A 19919-nucleotide genomic window follows, 5' to 3' on the forward strand; every position below is an offset into this window, starting at 1 on the left:
ACGTCTTATTGTGAGCACCACAGACGTCATCAGAGCCCTCTGTTATTGTTATTCCTAACTGGAGACAAAGGTTGTGGTGACTCGTTGCCAACATAATCCTAAAGCCATCTGCAGAGGGACACGAGAAGATGAGTGTCATGATCCCTCACTGTGAGCTTATCTGCTCAATTCAGCTTATCTGTACGTGCTCGTATGAGGACCACGACTCAAGCTTCAGTGTTGGCACACATCTGCCCAGCTGAAGTGCCCTTGAACATGGCACCATATCTCCCAGCAGCAGCAGCAGCAGCAGCAGCAGCAGGCAGGCCATGACCTCAGACCTCTCTGGAGACTAGACAAGATGTTCTTTTATCACTGGGGAACAACGTGTTATATCAGCGTGGTCAGAACCTCGACCTGCTGGACGGGCTGACTAGACTTCAGCCATCCAGGTATCAGAAGACACATCTGTGTATATGCAAAGACGAGTATTTATTTTTATTTTTTTAAGGAAGTTACACATAATAGCAGAGCAGTGTGAAGTGATAATGCAGCCAGATGATGCCAGTGAATAAAAATGTATGTATAAACAGCGTTGAAAGAAGTAGCGCTAATTACTGTTTGTTGTCAAGTTCATCCAGGTCGAGGCTCGGTCCAGCTACAAACTGGAGGCGCAAGGTTTTACATAAGTGGGCATTAAGGAAGCAGCGTTGGTCTAATGAATGACAGTACTGGACGTTAGCTGGTTAAAGGTGTCTTTGTCGCCTCTGTCATGGATTTCTTTTGGATCCCCTTCCGTCACAGTCGCTGAAGGATAAAGATGAGATCTGTATGAAGAAAAAATGTTGTCTGGAACAGAAGCATTTTAGATGGCGTTACAGTTTTTTTGGGTGGAGTTTTCCTTTACAGCAGGCAGCGTTAGGCAACTTCCCATGTTGACAACTGCAGGAAACAGTTTGAACCTCAGAAAATCAGAGTGCGACACCAATATTATACACTGAAATGAAGGACAGGAAGTGGATTTGATGGGCAACAGGTGTCATTTTAGACAGTCAAACTAAAACTGTTGAAGTGGTTTCACACTGATTTTCTCATTAAACTCACAAACCTGTGTTCAGTGAGACCAGCAGAACTGATCAGAATCACACAGTTTGTTCTGGAGCTGAAAATTATAGCTGCTTTTACCCACCTGGTTTTCGCCTGTCAGGCTACATTGGGGGTTAAATCCCATTTCCAGTTTTTTCCACTACCCCTCATTTTCTTGTGTCCCCTCGCCTCTCACAGCACAGGTAGAAATCTGCTCTTATGAAATGTAACAGCCCTTAAAACCCTCGTGCATCATCGCTGATGGCATCGATGTAAATGATATGGCGTCTTCAGCTGTGGTGATTTGTCTTGTGTTAGCGTGGCAACCCTGATATTATCAAAATACCACTTGCCGATGAAAAGCGTTGGCGCTCGCAATCTGTTCGCAGCTTCACGCTGTCAATCAAGTCATCCAGTATATAAGAACAACACTTCATTAGCTGGCAAGTAGACCTTTTTCACAGCAGCCATATTGACATGAAGTAGAGGGTAAACACAGGTTTGATTAATGACAGTTACTGAAGGTTTCCGTTTGACCTGAATGGAACAGAATCTTAATTAGTATCACGAAAACGCCTGTGTTTACCCTACTGTTATATGTCATAATGGCTGCTGTGAAGAAGGTCCATAGCGGTGCTTTAAAGGCTAACATTAGCATCCTGTGCTCCTGTACTTACAGTCTGCACTGATATTAGAGGAGCAGCACAAAGTGCAGCAACTTCACTGCTCGACTTTAATTACTGTAACTTCTGTAACTGTCATGCACAAATCAGAAATAACAACTTAACATTAGCCAGCTACTTAGACATCAGCACACAAGTAACAATTATTTAATGGTTGTTATGAAGAGAAGGGACCAAAAAGTACATTGAAAGAATCAAATCAAACAGGAGTCAACAGCAGTCTACCCTGAGGTGTGAGGGCTAAGTGGCAGGAGCAAGGCATGATGGGATTGGGCCAGAGAGAACTATCCTCACTTTGACTGTTGCAGGTTGTAACCGCTGCCTGAAAGTTCGACCTGCTTGAGCTACTCAGGGCTGAAAAACATCTGTAAATGGAGGAACGAATATCTTTATTTTCGGTCAAGGTTATTCCAAACAAATGTGCAAATATTCCACGCATCAAAGATACGGCAGCACTGAGTAAAGATGCAGCTCATATGTTCATCATAGAGCTCAAGAGGTCAGTTAATGAAAGCTACAAAACATTTCTGTGTCTTCTGTTCAACAACTGAACATCTGTATTAAAAGATTCCAGCTGTAAGTTTATATATGCAGCCACTGTGACCTACTTTGGCTCATGTACATGAAGGATAATGTGGCTGACGTCATGAAAAAGTGCATAGCAGTTCAGCGATGACCTCTAAATACCGACCAGTAAATCTATCAGAGTGTACTTTTCTCTCGACGTATTTCTTTCTCCCGTTTGTTTGAACCACGAGGGGGAACAACAGCTCGGGTTGGATCTTTTCCTCCAGACTTGTTCGGCTGAATGTAGAACTACTGACCCATTTGTAGTGTTTCTTGTGTTAGATAATACTGTTTATACGACATCTGACTCAGTCACTGAACTGCTGTGAACTAAAATCTTTCACTAAGAGGAAGAAAGTGTTATTTCTTCTTTCTGCAGTTGTCCAAACACAAAACTGTACAACAGCCTGACCTTTATGAAGTACAGGTTCAAATTAGAGAAGCTGTGATTTTACTATCTGATCTAAACTATATCAATTATTCATTTTCCAACCAAAAATATAAAATCTAAACCTGCTCTCTTCTACATCTGTGACGGCAAACAAAGAGTCTTTAGAGTTTTAGACTGATGGTTGGACAAAAGATGCAATCTGAGGACGTTACTTTAAAAATAATCTGCAGGTTGATAATGAAAACCACTCTTAATCCAATATCAGACCCGGCAGCCCTGCGTCCTCTACGTGTTATGGAAGTAGAATTTATTTTTATTAGGAAATTGTAATTTATTCATATAGATTCCACATGAAATGAAATGAAAATGTCCTCTCTGAGAAGGTTAAGGGCAGAGAGAAGAATAATTCCTGGATCGGTCCCTGTTCCAAAAGTTAATGTGGTCTGTTCTGACTCATCCTCCATCCAAGTTTCACTGAAATCCATTCAGTAGGTTTTGTGTAATCCTGCTGACAAACCAACCAACCAACAAGCAAACAAACACTGGTTATAATTGTTAGTTGCTGCCTGGATTCATGTTCACAACCAAGTTGTAATGGCCGCTGCTGGCGGTAGTCTTGCTTGTGTTCAGGACATGATGACCTCTAAAGGCCCTTAATCTCATACCATTATTTTAATGATGTGAGATTATTTGAAGGAGCGTTTGGGCCCTCCTGTGGCTCAGGGCCTGGGACAGCTGACCCAGTGTTCCCCTGCTGTCGGAAGTAATGAACAGAGCAGAGTTCAAGATCGTTAACCGCTTATTGATTGTCTATAGTGTCATATTGACAATGCACAGTATTTTTAAACCTCACATGACTGGCTCTTCAGTCACACAGTCGTCTGATGATGGGACCACTCTGAAGTCGTAAAGACGGGGATTTTTCCCATCGTCCCTTTTCAAATCCCACGTGACCTGAAGGCAGCATAATAACCAACACAATCATAATGTTTCTCTCTTTAAAATGACTGGATGTTCTGAATGCAATGAGTTTTCCTCTGAATTAACTTAGCGTTTGTCATTCCTTCGAGCGATGCCTTAACATGTTTGTTGTGGTGCTGCTTTCCTTCGAGTACAAGGCGCTGCCTGTTAGCTTTAGTCACTTTATAACCTGTTTTACGATGCTGTTGACTTTCCCTTATTCCCTTAAATAGCTCAGAAAAAAACAGCACAGCTTAGTTGATGAACTGCTGAAGATTTTAACTGGTATTTCAGAAGCACTTGTGCTCATTTGTTGTTTCACCACCGGACTCTTTGGGATGGAGGTGTGTTTGTTGTCAAAGAGTCTTTATTAGACGTCACGACCAGGTGCTCAAAACCCTTCCTGACAGAAAGAGTGCAGCGGGGGGAGGAGGCATTTAGACTCTCCTTCAGAGACTGGTTAATGATACGGATGTGGCGATTATGTTAAAAATGTCCCTGAAGGCATCAGTCAGTTGTGTTTTTGCTCCCTGGTATATTCTGTCACAGTGGTGGAAGTTGTGGACACGCTTTTACTATCAATCTGACAAATGATTCAACAAATGATCAGTCAGTGGACAGCAAATGGAAGTTTCCCCCTCATGGAGCCATCAGTCCACCATCTTTACCTGGACTGGTGACAGGACAACACTCCCTCCAGTTTGACGACAGTGAGTGCAGTACTGAGGTGACCGCTCACTCGCTCACCAGCTGACAGCATCTTCAAGTAGCAGCAGTTAGCGATCACTGTAGCAACAATGCTAGTGGTATAAACTCCATGAATCCCCTGGGTGCTGACACTGGCCTCCATCGTTCTTGAAGGTGTTGATTATGAGGCTGCTGGTTAACAACAGTTAGCCGTTACATTAGCGACATGTTAAACTATCTGTTCAGAGCTGAGACAGAGCAGAAGAAAATAGTTTATTTATAAAGTATGATCCAGTTTCACACAAATCAGTGGATAAAGTTAGAGAGCTGTGTCTTTGTATACGCCCCAGAGTGCAGGATGAGTCATCAGAGAGTTTTATAGATTTTCAGGGAGTTGGCCCTCGGAAAAATACCTTCAGACGAACCTTTTTAAACATCATAAAAATTTAAGCATTGATTCTGACTTCATGGGAACTTACAAGACTCCTTTTTTGTTGATTCCCTCGAACTGTAATATGACGAGGATGAAACAAAGTGAACTTTGTTTTAGTGCCGCGCCACCAGACTACAGAGCAGCTCCTTCACTCCTCCATTCATCCTGAGCACTCTGTATTCACGACTATAATAACTGTATTTATATAGCAACAAGGCAATCTTTATAATCAAAACTGACATGGGAATAACTTTCTACTTTATTGGACCTTTAATCTATAATACTGTATAAAATGGTCGTTAGTCGTAACCCATTATTCATCAGGTCTGTCAGGCCTCAGGATGAACACGATGAACAGTGAATAAGGCTGAATGTAAAAATAACCGTCTTTGTTTGAACAAAAACTCCACAGGGCATCTCTCAATGTCTCTACGTGTATAAATACTTAATAATTATACACGTAGAGACATTAAGAGGCACGCTGGCAGGAAAAAGTACATGTAAGGACATTTCATTTGGCGTGACGTGGTTTTATTATGTTGATGTTGGGCTGAACTTATAGTTCATCCTGTCACGCACTTTTGGTTAAACAGCCTTTAAATTCCAAACGACACCTTCGACCTCCAGCGTGTGAGTGTCCTCTCTCCGTCTGCTGTGATGCACGTGGGATGATTTCAGGCTAATTGTGGAGAATCAGTATACCGACAGACACGTTGTATTCTCGTGCCATTTGTCTTCATTTACATTTCCACTAATGCACAGGACGGACATCAGGGATCTCGTTTTCTCTCTCATCAGTCAGCTTATCAGTAATTCTGCGGCTGATGCTATCGTCTGTTTCCCGGACTCCAACAAAACATCTTGTTTGTACGATGACAATGATTCATGTTAACTCGGGCATGTCTGAGTAGCAGCTGCCTGGCAGTATTTGAATAGCAAATCCTGAAGCGTGGTATCGACTTTCTCCTCGTCAGAAGACACGGCGAGGTCTGTGTTCACAACATCTCTGTGTTATCAGTACATACATGAGCTGCTCCTTCTCCGTTTGTTTGATCCTGGATCATTTCTAAAAGCAGTCGGTTGTACAGATATGTCACAGCACCGCCATGTTTAATGTTCATAAGAATGAGCTGTGACAGATGCTCAGTGAGATGTTTACAGAGAGCGAGAGAGGAAGGAGCGCCTACATCATAATTTGCTTGAACTTCCAAGTAATCCAGACTCCCCCCCCTCCAAAATAACCCACACCTACTGATTTAGTTATATTTCACTTGCATGGACTTGACAGAGATTTAAACGTGATACAGCGAGCATCGTGTTGGCTCTTGTTCTCCGGTGTTGCGGTGTTGGTGAATGCATCACTGTGGAGAGTATCAGCCGGAGTACGAGCGCAGAGATGACAGGAACTTCCTCTGGTTTCTCTTTTGTTCGGATTTGCTCGAGTGACGTTCGCTCTTTTGTTCTGCAGTTTCTCAAGAAAACAGGGCTGTGTGGCTGCACCTGAACACACCGCCATGTTCTGTCCTTGTGAGGACACTTTCAGTGACTTACTGTGATTCCCTGTGAGGCAAAACATAACTTTAAACTCATAAACTTTACCTAACAACTTTAATTCACCTCAAAGAGTCTTCACAGTGTGACTTTGTGAACAGGTTGTTGGTGGATTGTAACTTAGTACATTAAGTCGAGTAGAGTTTTGAGTATTTCCAGTTCATGCTGCTTTGTACCTGAGACAAAACAACACTTGATTTTTGGGGCCGATGCTGATATCAGGTATTATATACACCTGGCTACATCAGCAGATACACACACAGTGATCACTGAAATATGGTTATCACACACAAAACAAAGATCTGTAACGGAGGCAGGATATTTTTTCACTTTAACCAGCATATAGGTACATCGGTTGGACTTTACTTTGTACTTCTACCTCTAACTTTGCATTCACAGCTTTTCTTTTTAATATTTTTATGTTTCCATGCCAGTGACAGTGCAGGTTGGAGGTGTACTGTTTACAGGTGGTCCATCTCCGAGCGTCTCCGTGAGCCTTGAGTCGAAAATCTCAACTTTTCCAAAAGGTGCTGGTGACATCACCAACACTGTTTTTCTTTTTCCTGGCCTCTGCGATAATATTCGATGTATTTTTGTCTCCTAAGGATTATGTCATGCACCCACATCCTCCTCGCTGCGTCAAATACAAAACAAACAGATAGTAAATCACGAAGGATCAGTGTTGATCGTACAGCGCCGGTTGTCACGATATTGTTTAGAGACACTTGTGCAGCTTCATCTCCTCTCACCCTTAAGAATGAACTGATAAAGTGCCAAAACTCAATTCTGGCACAATGTGTCTGATGAAATGTCAAAGTTAAAACACTGTATATCCAAAAGGTGCAACAAAAACACTTTTCTGGCTGTAACACAATAACTCTGGAACAGAAGGGGAGATGTCGGACACTGAATCGATAACACTGATCTTCAGTCTGTCTCAAAGCTGCGCTGATTGTAGAGATCTTGTGTGCTGTCGGGTTGAACGAGTGTGTGAAGCCTCCATGTGTTAGAATCTGCAGCAGCATCCATATTTGAAGCCTTGTCATCCGCCACAAGCTCATTGGTTTTGCTGATATTGAGCTTCAGGTTATAGTTGCCGCTCCATGTGAGGAAGCTCAGCATCAGTCCATCTGTACTCTGTAAAAATAGCGTCCAGATGGAGACGACTGGACTGTTAATGTCACTTCTTACATGTTCTTCAGGACCAGCCTGTTGTTTATTACTCTGCTGCTGAGTTGAGACGTTTAAAACCACTCGGTTTCTGTCCTGCTTTTCTTCGGACACCAAATTTAAACATCTTCCTTGGACTCGAGGTTTTAAAACCCAAACTGTTTGTCTTCCAGGAGGCGGCGGGAACAGAAAAGGAAAGAGTAAGAAATGGAAGCAGCTGCTGCAGTTCCCCCACATAAGTCTGTGTGAAGAGCTGCGACAAACCACAGGTAAGAAACTCGCCGTCTTGTACAGGAGAGGAAGTCTCATCTCACTGGCTGTGAAAGTATTTGTGGTGTTGTCTGTGTCGAGGCCTTTGGAACTGATTTGAACTCATTCTGTCAAGGACGAATTAGTTGTTGCTCTACTTTAACACCCCTTCAGCTAAACAAATCTTGTGTAGCGATCACCAGACACACTTATCGTCAAGATCTTTACTTTGAGGTCCGGAGGAGCAGTAAATGTGAATTTTTTTTAAATCCTGTGACACTCCTTTTTTGGCACACAGTCTGTTTTGTGGTTCCTCGGCAGCAGGGGTGCCCAGACGGTTTCCCCTCCAAAGGTCAAAACTGAAACTTAATGGCAAACACGTGTGGTATCGCTGTGTAGACACTAACTGGTGACACTAACCGAATTGAATGGTTTGGTGTGTAAGTGCTCCGGTGCCTACATTACCCACAATGCAGCTTAGCCTCTGAGTGACATCACCTGAGGCTTTTAATTAGATTAATTGCAGTTTTCTCTGGAGTGCCAAAATGCTCTAAATGGGCACCATGTAGTGAATAAACAGGCTGTTCTCAGAGGAAAATAAGGTGCGGGAACACTGTTTGAAGATAGAAAGGTGGCAGGGTCCGCCACATACAAACAAAGCAAAAATAGTATGAAACTGCGTCGTAACAGAAATCAACCAATAAAGATTTTTCTCTTCTGATTGAAATGTCCCCCCCCCCAAATCTATGCAGTGCACCTTTAAACTATTCTGTATATAACCCTTTAAACTGCACAGAAAAATCATGTCTTCCTCGTCAAACGTACAAATGTTTGATTTTACTGTAATAAACAGAGATTAGCAGCTGCATCTGAGACGCTATATGTGCAATATTTTACACAACAAGCTTGAATTGTATAGATGCACAGATACAGACACTTACATCCAGTGTGTGTGTGTGTGTGTGTGTGTGTGTGTGTGTGTGTGTGTGCAGATAACTGATCAACAGATTTAATATAAATACTATAAATATAAGGCACATTGCTTTCTTCACTTGCAGAGAGGTCACAAATGAAAACTTAAAGGGAAAATTCACCCTAAAACTATAATTTCATGCAGGATGATTTTCACAAGTCTTTTTCTCTATGTAGGGGAAACATGGGATATTCATGTACTGTATAATTTGCTAACTCTATGTATAGCTCTTTTTTTATTGAGCGAATCAGCCGTAATATTCTTGATTTGAACGGAGGATGTTTGTACGGTGTGGCCTGAGGCTCAAAACACTTCAGAAAACAAAACAAGCACACAACACGCCGTGTCCTCCAGCACTTCAGTCACATAGCTCGGCTATTTCTGGATGAACAGATACTGAAACGTGATCTAATCAATGTATAATGTTTCACTGAGTTTACATGATCAGTGTTGATTTTTCATTTCCTCCATGTGGCCTCACAAAAATAGACACCAAGTCATCGCTGCGCTGCGTGTCCATGATACTCAGCAGCAGACATCATGTCACACTCATAACCAGGAGAACATCTGCGCTGTACTTCATTAACTGTTGCTTTTTTGATTCTGTTTACGTGCAGATCAAGAAAACATGACACTAGCTGTTAGTCCAGTTAAATTTAGCTGTCGTAAAAACTTTCAAGAAGCTGGAATTGAAGTTAAAAAGATGCCTAAAAGACATAAAAACTTTCATTTTAAACCCTGACAGGACGTCACTCAGACGTCAGTAATGTACAATGAAAAGACGTTTAGAAAACCTTGGCAAAGTCTCTAACGTTTACGTCTTCTCAGCGTCCGCAGAGACTGGCTTGTTTCAGATATGTTTTACCACAGTGGCTCAACTGGCTTCTTTGGTACTGACACTTTACTTTTTGATCAGTCTTGTCAGTCTGTTTCATCAGGATCAACCTGTTGGTCTCAACTTTCATGTAAAAGCTGCAGATTTGAAACCAGGAGGGGAAAGTACAACCAATTATCTCCAGAACTTTTGGATCAAAATACGTTTACATGTGAAAAACTCAGCAGGAATCACAAACCAAATGATTACACTTGATTAATTTACATTTTAAAATACAGTCATCAATTAATTTTATGATATTTTTCCTTAGTTTTATTTAACAGTGCTTCTTTTGTCATCGACTGATTGAGGTGCATAATAAAACAAAAAACAATCAAATTAAAAGCAATAAAATCAGTTAATTCAAGAGGATTTAAACAAGAACAATCAAACATGGAGATTAAACTAAAGATAAAATTGCAACATTAAACATCAGAATTTACGTTATATAAAGGAAAAAGTCGTCTTTTGTAATCGCTTCCACTGCTTCCCGTCTGAGACCTGAACGTTGTTCTAACTTCTGTTTTTTTTTCCTTTTCACTTTTTCTTTCCCGTTTCTCCAAGAGAACTCTCAGCTGCTCTGTCATGTGCACACACGGAAAAACTCTAATTTAGCTGTCACGCTTGGCGCTCGGTTCAAAGACTAGCAGATAAAAATCTGTCCTGACTTAACTCCTTTTTATTTCTTTTGGTGAAGAGCAAATCCTTCATGCAGTTCAGGAAAAAAAGAATCTAGCACATGGTATCTCTGAATGCACACAGGCTGGAGCGAAAAACTAGTCTTGCTCAAGTGGCACCGCAGAGGAAACTGTGGCCGGTGCAGTAAAAGAGGAAGCAGACTTTTGTTTTTGCTGTTTCAAACGGCAGTATTGTTACTTTCATTTTAACAGGTGACGGCTCAGAGTTTATGATACCGGAGCAGATAGAAGAAGTCCGATACAGACGCAGGAGAGGATGGAGGTGAAAGTGCAGCGATGAGATGAAGGGAACATTAACACACAAATATGATTTAGTGCCCCTTTTAATTCAATCAAGCCTAATGCAATATTGAATAAAACATTTATTTTTAGTTGGATCGGCATCATTAATATTCTTTTTAAAGCCATCTCAGACCTGATGGCACAACTGCTCTTTTGTGCTGATTTAAGAAGAAGTCACAGCTCTCTTACTGCACGACTCTTACGTAAAAGACACCGGTTGTTATGAGATAAAGAGCTTTTTTATAACTGGTTTTATTCAGCTGTTGGGCTTTTTCTGCTGGGCGCTCACACACACAACACGTCCTGAACAAAACAACCTCTGTCATGTTCTCCTCTCCGGTTGTTTTATGGCTTTGTGCAGCTCGGCAGCTACCGTGCTGTAGCGTACAATACAAGTCTGTGATAATGTCGAGCGCTGATAAAGCTGCTGCTTTGATGATCGTAAACCACATCCAGGAAGTGAAGAAGAGGCTTCAGTGTGAACGAGAGGCAGAGAGCATGAGACACGTGAACTGTTGTGGGAAGCCAGTGGGGGATTATATTCATGTTGCTGCTTGTTGCTCTGGTTTGAGGGGGTGGAGAAGGTGTCGGGCCTCCAATCCTGCAGATCAGTTCAGGACTTTCTAGATCCACATCCAGCCCGAGTCTGTGAGAAGTGCAGGAATGTCAAGAATGTGAGTGTCAGGACGATCCAGGATCACTGCTGTACGTCAAAGTTTTATGGTTTATGTTTCCATGTCTCGAGAGCACCTGGAGGAAACGTCTTCAAATTTGGCAAAAACGTCCACGTTGTCTCAAGGATGAACTGATTGGATTTTGGTGGTCGAAGGTTAAAGGTCACTATTGATTATGTCGGTCAAAGTTCAAACTTTATGTGACCTCACAGAACACATTTCTGGCCGGTGCTCAACAGTTCATGTGATAATCGTGACACAGTTTTACTCAAATGAATAAAAGGATTAAAATGATGAAGTGAAGACTTGAAGAATGAAACTTAAGATTATAAAAGTTTTGCATCGTGAGTATGAAAATATCTGTTTCCATCTCTACAAACAAGACCTGCAGCTCATCACTAAAACAGGCATTTAACAGATACGTTGCATCCAAATTAGTACACCTGAAAACTATAAGATAAGACAGTATCATGACCGCCATTTTACAGTGAGGTAAGAAATATGTGTGTGTGTGTGTGTGTGTGTGTGTTCTGCTCTAAACCAATCAACTGGTTTGACCCTATTCAGTTTAACCAGAGCAGCATGTGATGTCTGTGTGATGTGAAATGTCACCACAGTTATTAGGTTTACATCAGCGTTCCCACCCGTTGGAGGTCAGTTTGTGTCGTCCATACGTGGAGTATGCACGGAGTAAACACACAGGCCACATTGTTAGAAACACTGGCCATTAAAGAAGATGCATTAAGGGCCCGGCTGATGAGGACCGGTGATAAACCCTGTGCTGCCTTTAGGTTCAGTGTGGCGACGGGCAGACTGGAGGCAGGTTGGAGCCACAGAGGAGAGATTATACGTAATACGTGTTTTTAGACTTTTACACCAATTAATCCACAAGTACATATAATAAATAAGTAGCTAGTACCTTCCCTTTACTGTGTGGTAACTTCTCCAGGAGCACTGTTGAACCCAGGTCCAGTTAGTGGTTCTGGTGGCTCGACTATCACTTCACTGCTCACTGTGTTTGTGTGTTGTAGGGGTGTTACGACACGTTGATCCAGACCGATTTAATGATCATATCACCATCGTTGAGAACCACTGATGAAGTAATATTTCTACTGAAGAGTTCAGTAATAAAACTGTTAAGTCATATTTTAGTTGCTTTAAATGAGTTGATATGATTGTGTTAATCGATCGCAGGCCACTGTATTGAATCAAAATTGATATGGTCTAATATCGTATCATTGTCCAAAGAATCGATATGTTATCATATCGTGATGAAACTTGTGATTTACAAGCTTTAGTGTTATGTACGCGTCGTATGAGCCACTGGATGTCTAAATGTCCCTCTGGATCAATAAAGTATCCATCTATCCATCGACAGAAATGAAAATATTCACTTTCATTTTGGACCTGATTCTGTCTTTAGTATCCGCCTCTTATCCTGCAGCCAACAGAGCAGAGGAGAAACTAGTAACTCCTACATACATTCACTCAAGTTCTGTATTAAATTATGATTTTGAGGTACTTTGTGGTTTTCTGTTGCACGTTACTGATCCGGTATCAGGTGCTGCTGATACCGACCTAATTCTCTTATGATTTGTAGGCTGTGGGGCCTTAAGTTGTGCAAAATATTTACAGTTGGCACACTTTCTTATGAAACTGTCTCACAGGCCGGATCTGGCCCCTGACCCTGGGTCCCATGAGCTTAACTTTATAGAACTTAACTTCTTTGACCTGCATGACATAAGTTTCCATGTGTGCAGCATCACTCAGGCTGGTCCTCACTAGACTCATTCTTAGTGATTTAATGTCATTAGAATTTGAACAAAGTTATGTAGCCAACTTATGAAATGGTCTAAAAAAAGAAAGAAAATGAGGACAAGAGCATTCAAGAGGGGGGAAAAAAAGAACCAAAGCACCCAGCGGACTTCCCAGAGATACTTTACAGACTGATCTGCCCCTCTGCACGTCTGGTTTCCAACATGTATTTACAGGTTTTCACATAAATAAGAGTAAACAGCTTCAGGGCCAGTCGGTTCACACCTGGCATTAACATGATTGGAGCTCACTTCTTCTTCTCTCTCTGGATAGACGTCTACATCGCCGGACAAAGAACATTTGCCGAAATTGACAAAGAGGCCCTAATGACTAATAATGAGTTGGATTTGATGTTTCACAATGTTTGTGAATTTTCTCCTGACGCAACAACTCACAAAATTGTCTGGGGCCGTACTCCACAGACGTCAAAGAAGTAGCTTTAGTTGGTTACCGTTTATTGTATTTGTAAAATTTGACAAGAAAATGTTGTTTGCTTTCGTATAGTTAGTGTCAATAATGAATCCAGTTAAAACTGCGTGGTAGAAAGCAGACTTGCACAGCGGCACTGCAACAAACTGACAGTTTTCATTAGAAGAGAAACAACTGAATGTATTACATTTAATGTCGAATTTACGGGAAGGCATGAATGATTATTTTATTTGCCGTGACACAGCACACAAAACACAAGTTGTTCTTCTTTTGCACAACAACTCCTAAAATCATGCAATTTGTAAAGGGAGTCTGCAGTGTGTTCTCCAACACCTGCTGCTAACACAGGCAGGTTAAGAGAACCGTTCTGTTCCTGTTGTTGTGGCGCCTTCTGTTGTTGTGCCCTTGATGGTGTTCACACCAGGTCCACTTGTGATCCGATCGCTCAGGATGCATGTTGACACCAAGTCTGAGCAGCCGATTGAACATCCTGGGAGTCTTGCTGCTGATGCTGAAACATTCTGTTTGGTTGAAGCAGCTTCAGCGATCAGCAGCGGATGTTTGAGTTTTTTTTCTTCTTCAGCAAAGCTTCACAACAGAGCTGCTTCTTCCCTGAAAGGTGCGACGCAAATAAGCTTTGATTTGAATGAGTACAGTCACACGCTGTGACACACGGAGGCAGGAAGTTCAACATGTAGCTGCACAAAACCACACGTTTAGAAAAAAAAAAAAAGCTGTTGTCCCGGTGAGGGGTGGAGGAGAGAAGAAACACTGATACATGTGGAGAAAGAAGAGAACGTTAGAGAAAAGAAGAACTCCTTCATGATTCAGCTCTGAAAGTCTTTCACTGAATTTGGCTGTTGACAGTTTTTATGAAACCAGAAGAAAGATGTGAGTGGGAGGGAGTCTTGAGAAAGACATTCAGGAAACAGTCAACTTCCTGGTTTGTCAGAAACAGGTTGTTCTCTTCTTTTTTTTTTCATTCTCTCTCTGTATTTACACCAGATATTATTACATAACATGCAGGCAACATGCAGCGTTTCTGTCTTGCACAACGATGTCTAATAACTGTGATCTGTTAGTGTTTCTCCTTTGTGTTGGATGCAGTTCAGCCAACTAAAACTAAAACTGCAGATGCCGTGAATAAAACTCCAAATGTATTCAGAGAAGTTATAGTGGTTTCAGTTCTGTTTACTCTCACGTAACTGTGACGACATTTCCGATTTATTTTTTCAATCTGCCGATTCAGATTTTGTCCGGCATCATATCATGAACATGGGGTGAAAATGAGCGTGTCCACCCAGAGTCTTTCTACCTGGGACTGAAAACTGATTGTTCCCTTGAAGACGGAGGCCAGATGTTACACAAGTGCAAACACTAATTTCCTTTGAAGTCTTCTGCTCACGGTATTCTCAGTACTGTTCAGAACGAAGAGAAATCTGTCTTGACACATGCTGACAGACTTGTGTCTTTCAAAGAACCAAAGGAAAGCAGATGTGGTGGAGGGACGGAGTTTAAAAGAGAGATGAGGAAGTCCTCGCCGGGACGGCGGTTGTCCAACTCTCCGTACGACGTAAGAGTGTTATGATGACATAACTGCAGCACTGCCAGGGTCAGACATGTCACACAAACTGCTTTATTTGAGGTGTGTTCAGGGTCAGAATGAAGAGTAGGTGTGATGGGGCCTGATGTAAATCATAAGACAGATATGAAATAAACTGTGTCCTGCTAGAAGTCATTCTTCGTTTTAATTTACTGCTTTGCGATTGCTGCTGTAGTCTTCGTCTCTCTCTCTGAGAGACTCGTGAAGCACAGGAAATGTAGCTGCTGTGTTTGTTTTATCTACAAACGGCAAATTAAAGGCATCTGTAGTCGTGATAAACGCCGGCTCGGCCTGCCCCTCCCGCTCGATGCTCTGGGACCTCATCTACAGCTCATTAAAGAAACTTGATCTTGCAGTGAAGCAGGTCCACTGTGGACAGCAGCTCTACAACCAGGAAGTTTACCTGTAGCTCGACTGAAATATGTTTCTGCAGTCTGCAGTATTGAGACCTGGAGACTGATCTGATCGCTGTATACGCTTTATGTTGCGGTCGCGAGTCAGACTGGAGGCTGCAGGAGTTTAACTGAGCGTAAAGGCACAGATGTTTAGATCAACCACGATCAGCAATAATTTCCTGTGATGAACAAAGATAGTTTGTAAATGTAGACAGAGACGCCGGACTTGTGTCAGGACTTGTGCAAGATACTTTCGATTGTATCCACTGGAGATGAAGCAACCAGTTGGTTCACAGAAAAAAAATGAATCAGCAGCAAATAAAAACAAATTTAAAAGATGATGGTTTCATTTTACAGTAAAACTGCAAGAAATGCTCACTGCTTATCAGATTTCAGTCTGTCAGGTCTGATCAGAAAGCATTGAGTCATATGTTGCAACACAGTTTTTTTTCCATGAAAAACTCAAACAAACAACTTAAAGTCTGTTTGTTGCAGCGTCCTCTCTGCTTGTACACCCGTTTTTATGTGAACTTTTATGTATCTCATGTTGATTTTATTGTGTGAACATCAGTTTTTGCTTCATAGTTTTTCTGCTTGTTTGTTTCAGCTGTAGTCATCTTTAGTTTAGATAATGTATTTATTGATTGGTGGGTTTGGCTGGGTCTGATATGAGGCTTATTATCAGATTATTATTAAGACTAATCTGCTCCCAATGAGAGCCCTAGAATGACTACAGTCCATCATGCCAACTGTGATCCAACATGTTTTCCTTTCCCAACATTTCAACTTCAACGTGTCTCCTTCTAGAGAGACATCAAAACAATCAGTGTATCACAATCAATCAACTGTAGTCATGTACGTGAATCTTGCACGTCAATGAGCGATGCTGTATTTACTTTTTAAATAATTTCTGGGATTCCTCTACCACCGTTTTCAAATTAGAGGAAGCTCTAATTTGCGAACGGTGTCTATCGGAGAGCCAGGTCAAAAGTTAGCCTCAGCCAGCAGAAGGTTTCATGAGCCACACAGTTTGGAAGCGATGCAGAAGTTGCGGGTCATTGTATACCCAGGAAATGAAGGTTTTTCAGCACTGAGCAACTCCGACACTGTATCCAGATCTCGTTATACGTCCATGGTGCTGTAAACGAGCACGACTCGGGTGGAACGCCCCTTTAATTGTTTCAAGATTAATGCTTGCTGAGTCACTCCCCCTCTGACGCGGTGACGGATGCCTCGCTCTGTCAGGTTCTGCTCTGTTTTATCCCACTTTATGACTTCTTTCTGCTCCACTTATCTCTCCTCTGTTCTGCTCTGCTACGTCCTCTTTGTTCGCCTCCGTTTCTCCTCTAATGATCTCTCGTCCCTCCACTCTACTCCAACGTACTTCCTACGTCCTGCTGCAGAGCGAACACGGCAGGACAGATTTCAGCCCGAGGCAGAAAGAAAGAGAAATAAAGCAAACCGTGGAAGGAAGCTGAACAGAGATCGACATCTTGGAGGCAACAACAAGAAAATCGTCATGTTGTCCCATTCAAACGACTGTAATTAACACCCCTCATTGACGGGGTATCCAAAAATTAGCTTTATTACAGTTCATGAAGCTCCGCTGTCGATCCCACACGGGTTACTCATGCGTGAACTATAACGTCCCTCAGTTCTGGGAGCTTTCATTGTGAGGTCGTGGATCAGTGGACTTTCTCAATACATCAGCGGAGGTGTGAAGTTACATGAAAGGAGCTCCAGGACTGTACAGAACATGCTGTACATCATCAAACAGAGAACCTACACAAAGACGCCTCTGTCGGGCCTCCTGCTGCCTCCGCAGGCCACAGGGACCCCGCAGTAAAATTATCATGCCACGGGTTTGAAACCGGAGCAAGGCCTCTGCACTTCTGACTCCCTCTATCTCTTCATCTGTTTGTCTCTTCAAAGAATAATCGGAGGAAGTAAGAAGAAGTAAACAAGCCGACATTATGTGATGTCTTCTTCACTTATGGCTCTGTGGAGTAACAAAAGGTTTTCTTTGCTGCAGCCAAGTGAGCAGCGAGGCTCATCGATCGGTCTCACCGCAGCGTTTCGCACATACAGAAGATCCCCAAAGACAGTAGAGCTCATCCAGCCCTTCAAACGCTGATGCTTTCCAGATGTCACCACCCTGAAAGGGTTAAATGATCTGATAGTGAAACAAGTCGTTTATCTGTTGTGACGCTCAAACAAAGCTCGTGGGAACAAGTATTATTAGGGCCAGTCTGCATCACGTGATGTTCAAGTTTGGCCTCAAAGCCAATGATCAGTGATCCAGAGGGTCCGATGAGACAGTGACATTGGTTGCATTGTGGGAAATGTAGGATTTAGCGTTTTGGGAGTTAAGCTTCACTTCTGGTTCCTCGGTTTTAACAACAGCTGGGACAAATATAATGTTGTGTTTCTCTATATATTCTTAAAATATTGGGATGTCGTCATATTTTGGAATCTTCTTGAAAGCACATAATAAATGTGAGGATGTTAAATCAAAAAACCCACTTTAACATTGATATTGCAGCAGTATTGTGGTGGTGACCATTGGTACTTTCATGAAATATTAACAACGGGAGATTTTTGATAAATAATCTACAGTAACGTAGACATGATGATGGTTAAGAACAAGTATTAGAACAGTTAAGTGAGTTTCTGTAATTTTCTGGAAGACATCCACATTTTAAGAAAGTCTTAATCATGAGATAAATATAATACTGTATCATTGTATTTCCCTGATCTCACAGGTCCTGAAGTTTTACAAAAGTGGAATCAGTACTTATTTTAAGAATCTACTGACCCATTACATCTGTACAGATTCTAATGATTTATCAGGTTAACGTTTGGCAGTTCTGCCCTCGGTCGTGTACCAGTGTGGGAGAAGTCTGCTGTCAACCTTTGGAATATTCAAATGTTGTGAATGCAAATGTAAATGTTGCAAATGTTTTCTGTGCAAGTGAATGAGCTGCTCACTGATGAGTAAATGCCGTGTGTGTTTTTGTTCAGAAGTTAAACTCCACAGAGTAATTTTAAATATCTTGGAAGTTTTTGGAAAAGAAATGAAACGGACACAGAAAGCAGCAGCAGGGTTTGATATTTTGTAATCCCATTGTTCTGGAGGAGTTCTTCTAGTTTGGACTCACCTGTAAATCCTGCACAGATTCTGAGATATGAGTTTTACAGTTGCTGAGTCGGTCCGGTCTGATTAAAAGGTTTTATTCACATGGTTTTGCTCTTTTTCTCCTCGTCTTGACGACCTCTCTGCTCGTTACTCAATCACATTTGTTTGTTTCCTGAGTCGTTTTGCATCCAGTCACAGATGCAAATCCACATTTCCTTGATGAGGTTTTTGTTGTGAAGCACAGCTGGACGGATGAACTCAAACAACCCCGGATGTATGTTAGATATTACATATTAAACCTCTGCAGCAGCGAAAGCCATGAAGTACCTCAACGTCAGCACCACAACAAATGTTTCAAGGCTGCAAGTGATTCATATTTGGATTAATTCACAGATCATTTTTGTGACTAATCAATTATTAATTGTCTACACAACTTAAGCAAACAATGAAAAATGGCAACTGCAAATTCATGGAGTCCAAAATAATGTCTTTAAATTCGATATTTTTGGCTGAACAACAGATCAAAACTCACAGATCTTTAGTTTGCTAACAAAGACGGGAAAGAAAAACAGAAAATATTCACATTTAAGAGTCAAACAAAGACTCGTGCAATTAATAGATTAAAAAGAACAGATGAAATATAACAACAATAAAGCTGAGTGCATAAGAAAAGAAGAGCAGAAGAGCTGCAGCGATACTTTCTAAGCTGATGATGTGGTTTTATATTTATTTATTTATTTTTTGAAAACAGGGTGTAAGACTGTAATTATACTGTGAAATAAATGGAGATAAAACTAATTCAGGACGTGTTTAAGGGTCCAACTTTAGGAATCCTTTTAATCGAACTCCAAAAAAATTGTTCTATTTTCAACCAGGTTTAATCTAGATGTTAACATTTTTCAACCTAATATCCAAAATCAATTCTTACAGAGTGATTCTCTGAACACTTTTCATCTCACAGTTCACGTTTTGTATGCGAATATAACGTTGCACGATACGTCTGCAGTAAACTCCATCAGAGACTTTGGAAAACTTTGTGTGAACAGACAGTTAGCACCTTTAACCTGGATGTGAATGAGCTGCAGATGTATGCAAATAGTATCATAAAGCGTGTCAACAGCACAGTTGTGTGGGCGCATATTTGATTAATAAATATGTCGGGGGCATCGTTCACTGTTTCCTTCTGTCACTCAGGTTTCTGTTAGTCAAATTTCTGCTGCATCATATTCCTGATAACATGCTGTATGTTCTCTTTTATGGATCAAAATACATGGAACGTCTGAT

General features: G+C 41.5%; 1 protein-coding gene across 1 annotated transcript in view; it reads left to right on the forward strand.

Moving 5' to 3' along the window:
• grk6 (G protein-coupled receptor kinase 6) overlaps positions 1-19919 on the forward strand; it is a 37091-nt gene that overhangs the window by 1325 nt on the left and 15847 nt on the right. Inside the window, exon 2 of the mRNA XM_037119131.1 lies at positions 7681-7776. Within this exon, the coding sequence (XP_036975026.1) occupies positions 7681-7776 (96 nt within the window). The remainder of the gene's footprint in view (positions 1-7680; positions 7777-19919) is intronic.

The sequence above is a fragment of the Acanthopagrus latus genome, chromosome 13 (assembly GCF_904848185.1).
Source record: "Acanthopagrus latus isolate v.2019 chromosome 13, fAcaLat1.1, whole genome shotgun sequence".
NCBI classification, from domain to species: Eukaryota; Metazoa; Chordata; class Actinopteri; order Spariformes; family Sparidae; genus Acanthopagrus; species Acanthopagrus latus.